Source organism: Rhopalosiphum maidis, chromosome 3, assembly GCF_003676215.2.
Source record: "Rhopalosiphum maidis isolate BTI-1 chromosome 3, ASM367621v3, whole genome shotgun sequence".
NCBI classification, from domain to species: Eukaryota; Metazoa; Arthropoda; class Insecta; order Hemiptera; family Aphididae; genus Rhopalosiphum; species Rhopalosiphum maidis.
This window is the reverse complement of record NC_040879.1, coordinates 64,651,675-64,664,299: the sequence shown is the minus strand read 5'-3', so window position 1 is coordinate 64,664,299 and position 12,625 is coordinate 64,651,675. Positions and strand designations below refer to the sequence as shown.

At 27.2% G+C, this 12,625-nt stretch overlaps 1 protein-coding gene across 1 annotated transcript; it reads left to right on the top strand.

The window, feature by feature from the left end:
* Positions 1–1,086: 1,086 nt before the first annotated feature.
* On the top strand, positions 1,087–12,408 carry LOC113555736. The gene is made up of 9 exons (XM_026960258.2): positions 1,087–1,397; positions 1,675–1,760; positions 4,224–4,329; positions 7,335–7,399; positions 7,472–7,507; positions 7,583–7,709; positions 9,832–9,917; positions 12,215–12,242; positions 12,315–12,408. Exons 1-9 carry the CDS (start codon positions 1,325–1,327, stop codon positions 12,371–12,373), a joined length of 666 nt encoding a protein of 221 aa, XP_026816059.1. The 5' UTR covers positions 1,087–1,324; the 3' UTR covers positions 12,374–12,408.
* The last annotated feature ends 217 nt before the right edge of the window (positions 12,409–12,625 follow it).

Genomic DNA, 12,625 nt, shown 5'->3' with positions numbered 1-12,625 from the left:
TTTTATAATTCACAGACACACGACCAATACTATTATCCATTTTATTGCCTTTATTTGGAGGCTTGTGCACATCTCTCTCGGCATACGAGTACACAAGTCTTGGTTATATTGAACGGAGATTAGTGTATCAATACTACCACCCTGCGCTGATTCTCATCAATAATTCAGATACTCAATATTTGTTATTGAGTCACAGTCAATAAAATAATATGCACAGTCGTAAAAATAAAGTTGTATAAGTTAGTCGTATAAAAATTATATAAAAAAAAAAAATCTCGAGTTTAAATAAGATTTCTACGTCGCCGCTATGACCACCATATTTGGACTACTATCTATTACGAATATAGTAAATTTACTTAATATATTATATTAATAATTTTTAATTAAACGTTCCAAATGCGCGGCCAGTTCCCCTCACCTGTCGTCCTATTTTCGGGGCAACTTTTACGCATATGCGTCACGGAGATCATAATAATAGTAATAACAACAATTATTTCTACACATCGACGTTATTATTATAATATATATGTATATATAATTTAAGCTTACAATAGACCTCCGCAATCTCTCTCGGGGAACGGTGAACAGCGGTGAACCACCGAATTTCTCCAAACCACCACTACAATAATATTATTGGTCATGGTCGTTCCCGAAATCACGAATCACGAGGAATTGATTATTATCATTTTTGTTTTTTTTTTTCACCTCACCGCAGTCTCTCCGGTCAAACCGCGAATAACCGAAACTAGGGCGTGATCGAAGGGTTAAGCCGCGCGCGACCGGTTCTGAATAAGTCAACGACCCCGCGGCACAGAAGTCGGTGGCAGTGGCATCACGACATTTGTGTCAGGTCCGGCGCAGGTCGCGTGTTTGTGCACGTCAAGCACATCGTAGGTATATACCTATACAATAATAATAATAATAATATGTATAACACGACAAGATTGGGTCAAGAACGGCGTCCGCGGCGGAAACACGAGTGGAGGGCGTAGGCGGCTGTGGCTGTGGGTCCTGATGGTGGGGACGCGGAGACACGGATATGTGCCGTCCGGAGGATCTGCCGGTTCCGCGCGGCGACGTGTTCGACTGCAGCCGAGTCACCGCTCAGTGCGTCTTCTGCTGTGGGTCTGTCCGTAGATATTTCGCGTCCTCGACGTAACGATAATAACACAATTGTACAACTACTGTTGGACTCGTGCCGTGGTATAAGACACACAAGCGACGACGCAGTTGTAGTAGTCTGTGCACCCTGCAAACGTGCCCGACCGCACAATATTTCAACAATATAGTTGCCGCACGCGAACTAGACAGACTTCTGACGAAAATGTCCGCTAACACTGCAATGGTCAAATTCATCGCGGTCGCCGTCGTTCTGTTTCACATATCCGTCATTTCCGGTGAGCATGATATTTTAATATATATTATTATTGTACACACGTGGTATTTGAAAATCTCACGATATTTATTACGACTATCTATTATTGTTAATTAATATGTTGCGATGAATTATTATGTATGCATAAGATCTCCCAATATACGGTCCGCCGGCGTAGATTTTATTTTTCCGAATGAGATTTTACGTCCGATATTCTTACATCGCATAGTAGTTAATATAGTTATAATATATAGTTAATATTATTTTGACCATAATTCGACGATGTCGTGTAATTTTAGCGGATGCGGGTCACCACAGACGGGGCAAAGAACTGTTGGATACTGACGACAGCGACTTCTTCCGGTGCAAACAAGCCAGCAGAAAGGTAAACCATTTACATCGTGTATTCTTATACCATTTCACGAATACTTTCAATACAAACGCACTAGGACGGTATAACCGGTATTATAGGTACTTATACGATACTCGTATGCCTTATTAAAATATGTTTACAAATAAATATGTTTACATACGACTCTTACGCGGCAATAATATTTTCAAACATCAAATTTTATCCGATATAATGAAATATTCAAACTTACCTAAGTATAACCTGACCGAACTCGTCGACAACAATTTGGCCTGGTTTTCAAAAGAAACGTTAACTTTCGCCTTCAAAATCCGACAAAAGCACTTTATTAAGTGTAACAGATTTCTCCGTACCTAGCGCGTATATTATGTGAACAGTATAATAATGCCGTGTACATAATAATTTATTTACACCGCAAAAATTCTTATAAATGTATTGTCATTTTATAACAATATTGATACAATAAATACACTCATTGTGGTACACATAAAATGTGTTGGACGTTTTTGGAAATAGTAATTTAGTCCATCGTCCTAGTTGATTTAATTGATAAAGTAAAAGTTCTTTTGTTAGAACTTCTGTCCAACAATAAAAACCGTTGAGTTTTGTTTGAAATTGGTCTCCGAGTTTGTATCATAATCCATAATGAATTAACTTTTATACTATATAGTAGCTAAAAGAAAATAATCCATTTTTACAATTATCAATTTAAAGTAATTTTTAGTTTTTTTACATAATATATATATATATTAAAAAGCAAAATATTATGGAATAGTAATAATGATAATAATATATAACATACTTAATACGTGTGTGTTACTGTCTTCTTTGTATAGTATACGTCAAGATATTTCAAGTAATTTTCGATAATTCCAAAATACAATATCACAAAATTTTAAACTAATATAATTTGGATGCAAGTAATAATTGTTTACATTCAAGTAGTTTAGTAGTTACAAATTATAATTGTTACAGTTTTTATCTTAATTTTGACTAAACTGCCTTTTTCAAAAAAATAATATATTACAAGGTATTTAATATTTCTAGATAATACATGAATCCAAATAATTTAAAAAGTATTGAAAAACGAAAAAACGTATATTTTTAATAAATTGTTTGATGTAAATACTTGTTTAGATTTAAATACGATATCTATATTGTACTAAGATTATTTCAATTGAAATGTTATTGAAAAAATAAAATGTAACTTAATTTAAAGTTTTATTTGAATAAAATAAATAAGTGTTCATTTTATTATTTGAATCGAATAATTATTTGTTTAGTTGGGTACCAATCAACTTCTGTTACAGCATAATATCTTATAATTATAAATTTAAAAGAAGTTCGGTTGGGAAATAATTAATATTATTTTTGTTTTAATTAAACAAAATATACTTCAATATATTTTATCCAGTTCTTGAAAAGTAGGTTTACATCTGATTGACATTTTAAATTGTTTATATTGTCTCTCTATCTTAAATTTTATAATATTTAAATTCAATTCAGAAGTAAATACTTAAGACAAAAACAACCAAATTAAATAATTATTTAAATTTTTAATTAATTCTTATTAAAACCATACACTAAAGACTTTTGAAATACTCATGTAAAAACTTTAGTCTGATTCAACTTAGTAAAATATTCGATTGAGTAGTCAATTTTAATTAACTTGTCGAGTACAGTTTGGGTCAATAAACTTGGTTGAGAAATTAAACAGTAATGCTTGTTTTTCCTTTAACATGTTATGTAATTTATATGGAAGAGAAGACAAAAACAACACAATTGTGCTTTACGAATTTTTTTTTTTATTAAGTCATAAATAGAAAATATATTTAAAAAAAACTGAATATATACATATATATTTTTAATTATTTAACATTTAAGTAAACCGCTTTAAATAAAATATTCTGAAAAAAAAATATAAAATATCGAGTCTTTTCATTATTAATATAATGTATTTCAAATATTTCAATAGGTATTTATTTGTAATAATTATATAGTTTTTGTATAAGTAGGAAATATGTACTTGTAAAAAGGTTTAATTAGTTATAAAAATAAAGAAATACATTTTTCATTTTCGATTAAAATTTAATATAATTATGTTACTTAACATAAAAAAAAAAAATGCAGTAGGTACACATTAGACATTAGAGTTTCAAATAAATACGTTTATGTAATTAAATTATTTTCAAAGCACCTATTGTTTATTAATAGTTTGCCAAAATATTCTCAAGTAGCACTTAACTTTTCTTTTAAATCATCCAGGTCGATGCTAGGTCAAGTTGATTAAATTTTGATTTTGTTAGCGACCACTCATCACAAATTTAATGAGATTATAACCACGATCCATCCTTAAACAAAGTGTTATAAAAATAGAAGTATTTATAAACTAAAACAAAAATCTTTAGTTTTTAATCAAACCTGTATATTTGCAAAAAAAAAATAATAATAATAATAAAAATTATACTTTTTTTCAAGTCATGTTGTGGCCCGGATAACGCAATGAAACGTTTCGGTGATAAAGACAAAGTAGCAGCTGATGAGTGTTACGTACAAGTAGCTGAAAAGTTTGCAGCAACTGCAGGTAAATTTAATTATGTTCAAAATTGACTAAGTAAATTTAGTATTTAGTGAACAGTCTATAAATTAACTTCATAAAGATAAATCGTTGGATATGTTAAAATATGTACATTTTATTATTTTTACCATATTTTGCTTTTTATCTCAATTTTATTGGTGTTTTAATAATCCATATTATAAATATTAGGTAGGTAAAGCAAATAGTTTATTATAAATAATATTTCTATCTTTTATATTGAATGTTATTTTACAGTGACATCAAAAATCAATAGTATTATTGTAGTATTATGTTATATAAATTTACTATTAATTACCAATTTCCGATGTTATAAAACAATAGTTAATTATATTATTATTTAATAATCACAAGAAGAACGTTATTAACCATAATTCCAAACAACTGGTTGGAATAAATCAAATAATTTTGATCATAGGTATAGGTATCTATGCGAGTAATTATTTTAATAACGAGTAAGAACACTAAGAAAAATGATACGATAGTAAAATGTATAATTGATTTTACAATCTTATCATTGTTTTATGATTTTTTCGCATTATTTTGAGTAACAAGATAAAATTGTAAATAATAATAATAATAGTAATACATGAGTTTTTAATAATCTAATCACATCACGATAATTCTTAGCTAAAACTTTCTATATTATGGTTTCCACTCAACTACAAATTTTAAGGTTCTGAGTTTCTGACCTCTCAACTTTCTCCGTCATGTTTATAATAAGCGGATATTCAACTTAACTAATTATATTGAAACAAAAATGTTCATGAAGTACAATACATTATATAATTAAAAATAATCTAAATCAACTATTTAAAAAGTGATTTTAAATTGTAAGTATACAATATTTTTGTAATATGATAATGTACGTTCTATAAAAATTAATTTCGATTAATTAATTGAAAAATCTTATGATAAAAATGAATGTTTTTTAAATTTAAGTGAAACAAAATATTTAACAATATTCTTGCATAACCACGTGCATTGTGCTTTAAAAGTATTTTTAATCAAATAAATATTAAAATTAGAACAAAGTCTACCTTTTATCTCATAATCTAGTTTAAATAAAAACAAATATTTGCATTAAGATTTAGATCCTATACTAAATACGTAAATTGCCTCCCCCCCAAATATCCTCAAACTAAGTATTTTGACTCTTATAATATAACATGTAAGTAATAATATATTAACGATTATAATTTATTTATACAGACAATTATTTTCTATCGTTTTTATACTAGTCCGTACAATGTGGAATTATTAATAAACAGAAAATGTAATCCACAGGTTTTTATTATTATTTTCATTTCATAAATTCAATACACTCTAATTGGAGGTGACAATATAAATTCAAACTTGTTTAATAATATTGTGCAAGTATGAGTATCGATCGTGTGCTGTAAAATATTTATCACTGGCACTTGTATTATCCCCGCGCGCAGACCTATGCATTTTATATGAGATGGTCACTTGTATTTTTCACAACCCCGTTTGGTATGTACTGTAGGTAAGTTTTGAATTAATTAAAAAAAAAAAAGGATCAGTAAAAGGATTTGAATAAAATTATCCCCTTCGTCTAAATTGACAAGTTCGGGATTAAAATCTAGACTATACAAGCGCATGTGTTGCAAACATCATGTTGGTATAATATCGAAGTAATTTTTCGTTGTGAAATTACTATTGGATAACACGAATGTCATTTTAAATTAACAATAACTAATTCTCGGCGCTCGTCCAGAGACGTTAAATCTCCAGTATACATATACACGCAATGTACGATATAACGAGTACATGTCCAGATTAGTAAATTTCGACTTTCGAGTCCACGCTTCGGAGTGCCGATATATTAGGTTCATGATTAATATTTTGTTTAATAATAGAATAATATCATGCTGCTGTGCTGGTATTATAAACGTACACGGAAATTAATTTGAAGTACATTTTATATGCAAATTTATGTCGTATATTCGAACGGGGTTATGAGCGTATTATGTTTTAGATGTTCAAAATTCAAATTAATATTATACTTTGGACGGTTTTCTTTATTTTATTTGAAATTAATGAATTTCTATCATATATAAATATATATTTTAACGAGATTCATATGCATATATACATGAATTATTCCTATATTCAATTATATTACACTAGCATTTACATTTTTTTATGTAATACGATTGTAGACAAACACTTGAATCAAAAATAATTAGCATCAAATTACATTTAATATAACATTTAATCTATGTAATATAAAAATAAAAAGTTAATAACAACAACAATAATAAGCAATAATACTATGTTTCAAGAGAAAATATCACAAATATATTGAAATAATATCAACTATTTAAATTAAATATAACAGTAGGTATATTCGGTAGTTCATTTTTAGTTGATTGTACAACACGTCGTAAATAAATGGGTAGTTTTATTATAAAACAAAATATTTCATACCTTCCTAAAAACCTGAATTGTAAATCATAATCAATTTTAATTTAATCTCCCTTTCTCCCCTAACCCACAAAAAAAACATTAAAAAATAACAATTACTATAAAAAATATAATCTAAGATAATTATTATCTACGTATAACAATACAACACAAATTAATTATAATTTAACAGTGTTTAAAAGAAGATATATTAATCATAATCATACATTTATAATATGTTACGTATTACAATCTCTTTTTCTATTTTATTGTATTATAGCTAAATCAAATTAGCTATTTTTGATTATTTATGCTAACATCTCATTTTTAACAGTGGAATTTGTTATTCAAAATGTTTTTGTACAATTGGGAAGATTAATAATATTTAACAGTTAAAACGTTTTGACAAATAAATTAGTGATAATTTAAAAAAAAATAATAATAATAAAACGTAATAAATTAGGTAACTCAATAAAATAACCAATATTAATTTAAAAAAAGAAAAATAGTTGATAAAAATAATGAAATATCTGAATTTCATATTATTGTATTTGGTTATTTTGCAGCTACTACGCCAAAACAAGACTTGTTTTCCAGTGAAGCTGTAAAGGTTATCAAGAAAAAGCAATTCGTGAGTGTTTTTTCCTTAATTGACTGATTTAATTTATGTTTCAACCACTTATTTTTTTAACTTGCGTTTCAGTGCCTTCATGAATGTATTGGAAAGAAAAACAAATTGGTATAGAAATTAATATTGAATATAATAATAATAATAAAATATAAAAAAATAATATGTAATTTAAAATTAATTTAGCTCACCGAAGACGGTTCACTAAACAAAACTTTTATAGCTGATTACGCAATGAAGAGCATCTTCAAAGAAGAGTGGCAGAAACAAATAGGGCAAAAGGCCTTGGACAAATGCCTCGAGGAGACCTACAGTAAGTATACCCAATTACCCACACATCTTATTGTTTGTATGCAATTTTACACGGCAGCGAACACCACGGGAAACAATACGCCCGATGACCATAATACTGAACAAAGAATTTTATCAGGATTTTTAAAAATAACACGTAAAAACCAAAAAATATAAATAAAATTCAATCGTGTTATAGTATCTATACATAGCAAACATCACAGCCACCGTGAACCGGTACGCTCGTATAACGTATAATATAACGTTTTTTGAGTGTATGCATATATAATTATGTTCCTTAACCTAGTTTTTAAATTGATTTAATTGATTGAAATAAATAAATGGTACGTTTTGTATAACAGGTTATTTTTATGATATTTAATGGTAATATAAATTGTATATTCGTATGTCTTAAAAATTAAAAATTTGAAAATATCACATTTTCGAATAAAATATTTAATGCCACTTATAATAATAGTATCTTAATAAAACTATTGTTTTTCGTGTAAATAGTACTTTTTGATAACAAATTACGAAGCAAATATAAAGGTTTATAAAAACAGCTAATCGTTTAATGTATTTTTTGAGTCTTAATGATAGTACGTTTTCAAAAAATAAAAAATGACAGTACTTTCCTTGCTATATTTTTTAAAATATAATTTGATGAATAACACACAATTTAAAATGTTACTTTTCGTAGTCCAGTCGAGTAGGTAATACGCACTCACTGTATGCCGTATAATATTTCTATTTATAAACTCAACATTTCTAAATTATATTAAAAATTGTATTTAAAAATAAATATTGGTGATTAAATATTATGTGTAAATAAAAATATATTTATTTCTTCTATCGAAAATGTGTTTTAAATCGAAAACCCATCAATATTAATGATAAAAAAAAAAAAAAATGTATAAATGAACAATACGACCAAAAGGCTCAGAAACGCCGTTATTTACGAGCAGGCACTTTCTATATACTTACCTAGCAAAACGATTTACACATTATAAGTTCTTTGTAGTATGAGCTTTGTAAAAACTGAAAACTCCCCATTATGGTTAACGGTGTTGGTTGTTAACATAGGTACCGGTAGTACACCGGAAGTCCCTCAAAACCGGTATTATATAAAACACTTTTCAACGTAATTTTTTTCTAGTAATTATCATTGTAATTATTTTATATATCAGATCTTCAAAACATCATTCATTGAGTACGAATTCTATGTGTGCGCACATGATTTCCATTCTAGTTTTTTTATTATTGTTTATCAGAAAATTACATTAATATTAATATCGTACTTTTAAAAACCATACTATACTTTACTTTAATATTAATTCGTTTTTTAAAATAAATATAAAACCATTGACCACGAGTATCGCATATTTAAAAATATGACCATATCCAAAATTAAAATAAACTGCAATACAATATTAACAAATGGATATAACTTAATGTCGCGTGTCGTATGAACTTACAAATTTTAAGAATTATGCAATAGCCGTTCCAATAATAAATTTTAATATTAAAATAGCTACATTATATTTGTTAAAATACAAATTAATTTACTATACAATCATCCAATCTGAATGAAAATTAATTTTTTGGAATAGCATAATGCACTGCGATATTGAATACGATGGTTAATTTGTATTTGTTATTGCTTTTCGATAATGAAATTATTGGGAAAACATAATGGTATGATAATAACAGAGTAAATTATTATTGAAAACATCGAATCGTATACAATATTTTATTTATTTATTGTAACATTTTCTATATTTGATGATGAAATTAGATTCTATTATATAGCTTCAACATAATGCACACTGGCGCAATATTTGTATCATTACATTAGTTCATAAACATAAACAAATAAATACTACTGCAAACCCCTTTTATATTTGCGTATTGCTCTTTTTTTTTAATTAATTTAAAAAATTGAGTATGCAAACTTTTGACTCAAATTAATTAATAATATTGTTAAATCAATCGAATCTCTATAACCGACTGATCATGTTATCGCGTTATTGATTAATCACTTTAACACTCAACCAAATAAGAATTTACACATAATTTATAATACCAAAACAATATAATAACCATTTTCGTGCAATATTATTACGAAACATTGCGATTTGTTTCAGTTCCGTGGCCAGCAGAAGAAACAGAAAACAAATGTAACCCAGTATACGTACAATTCCAACACTGTATGTGGTTTGAGTACGAATCGGTAAGTTCAAAACACTGTCGTTTATTCCATTTGTTTTTTTACGCCCGAATTAATAATTCGTTCTGTAATCCGAAAACAATACATACAAGCATCATATTTATCTTGCTTACCTACATATTATACTAGAATGGTGTAATAGTAATATATTACTACATGACGAACGAGTACAATCAACCAACGCTGAATGCTTCTCGCGTTCCTCCACACGTAGAAAACCAGACGTTAAAACATTGATTTGTGATTTAGTCATCGGAATTCATTCCACGAACCTATATAATATAATAATACTTACATTTTAGACAACAATTGTTCAAATAAAGTAATAATAACAACTTAAAAACTCGTGTATAGAATTTAATATTCAACACGAAACAAATAATAATTGTACTTCAAGCACACAATTCAGTTTCAGATGTACTCGCATTGCATTAAAATTTTCTTTTCAACTTTTAACTTTTAAGCTACACGTTTTCTGTGCATTTTTCAATGTGCAATTTTTACTCAAATTTTATCTTTTATGCTTTTAGCTCGTAGCATTTTATTGTACTATAGAAAATATACGTTCTGTTTCAAAAGCTGTTGTCGATTCTTTATTCGAACAACAACATAAGCTGTATAAACTACTAAGTATAAGTACCAATTGCTAATTAGTCAGTACGGTTTCTGATAAGTTAGAGAATCAAACGGACGTGTTGTATAAAGAAAAGTAGCGTTTGTATTTGCAATTTAAAATATAATACGTACTCTACGTAATATTGCATAGCATGCATTAGGAACTTAAATATTTATAAATCGTTTTGTTTTTTGTCTAATTTATGATCAATATAATGTATTATCGACGGTGGAAAGGAAAAAAGGCGTAAGCGTCATTTTATCAATTTTACAGAAGAGCCAAAACACCAATTTTTTTCTACTTTTTTTAATTTTAAAGCCGTTTAAAATAATTTCATTGAATTTTCGCATAAACAAATTGTTTAGATATTACTATTCTTAATAAATTGGCATCATATAAAATAGTGAATATTATTTTTTTTTACCTGAAAAGTTAGGTTTTATATTTTTTTGGTGCTTACGCCATTGGGCGCTTACGCATCATTTTTGTTACAAATCTGAATTTGGGTGGTTACAACTATCATATCATAAAATCAAATAATAATTATGATTACACGTTCTACACGATTTTAGTGTAAATATATTAACTAATAACTCATGTAGTAATTATAATAATTTTCATATATCAATAAAACTGATAATAACCCATAACATCAATAACTATAAACATCTGTGGTGGTTACGCCCATTTTTAAATTGTTTAAATTCGTTGGCGCTTACGCCCGTTAGTTGGCTCATACGCCTTAATTTAATATTAATTTGTTAGATGGTGCTTATGCCTTCAACTATCGTTTATTTTATTGTCGATCATTACTGTGTCAATTATCGAAATATCGATAATCTGTGGGCACAATCGATGTAAAATTATGTCGTTTACGCCTTAATGCAAAAAACCGATTTTCGTCAAAAATATCGCTTACGCTCTTTTTCCTTTCCACCGTCATTATACTGTTGTACTTGTATTCAGTACATTCATAAATAATATAACAAATATTATTTATCGATTTATAATTATGCTATAAACTTGAATTAAATAATATATATTTTGATTAAACTATAAAAAAAAGTACCAAATATGTTTGTAAAATAATAGAATATTTAAAAAAAATAAAAAATGAATAATAGTATATCCATTTAATTCGACAAGGGACTACAATATTTTAGTTTTTTTCTTAAAAAAACTAAAAACGTTTTTAATATTCACATAATACTGACATAGTTATATGGTCATTAAATATGTATAAATAGTAATAATATCACATTAAATGTTTCATTAAAAGTTGCCCTGTATTATTAATAATAATAAATAACTAAACAATGTATGTAACTATACGTGTGAAGCATACAATTTACAGGCGATTAATGTTGTATCGCTTATTTCATTTTACAAAATAATATATTTCACGATGAAGTTCCTCTACATCAGTCAACTCTACAAGTTGCCTCTTCGCTCCGTAATTTCTATAGTATTATTTTATTTTATTTATTATTTTATCGATCTTATTGTTCAAACTAACAAAAAATTACCTTTAAAGAATTTTAAAAAAGGCAAATTAATATGTCAGGTATAAGTTAGATGAACAACTGAAATTTAATACCTGGCACTTACACTTATAATCACGTTTAAATTAATATGTTTTTCACATTGTTCTATACGTAATAAATGATTGTTTCTTTTTTTTCAGAACTGTCCCAGTAACAAAATTAAGCTCAGTAAGTATATATATTTATTTTACCATATTTCCACGAGATAACAATAATGATTTATTTAATTATAATTTATAGCCAAAAAATGCGAGAAGACACGAAACCGGTACAGGATGCAAAAATCGCCATCAAACTAATATTCCGAAAATTAATGATACCACTACTCTGATTGAAAAAAAATGCAATACATAAAATATATTACACACATTTTCAGTCAGTTTGTTAAAATTAAAATCTATAGTTTAGCTTTATTATTAATTTGTTGCGAGTACTTTTGGACGGTTTAAAAAAAAAAAAAAAATAATAACTAACTAACTGTATGGAATTACAATCCCACCATAAGTCTTATTTTTTTTTTTATTATATTTTATTGTTTTTTTTTATTATTA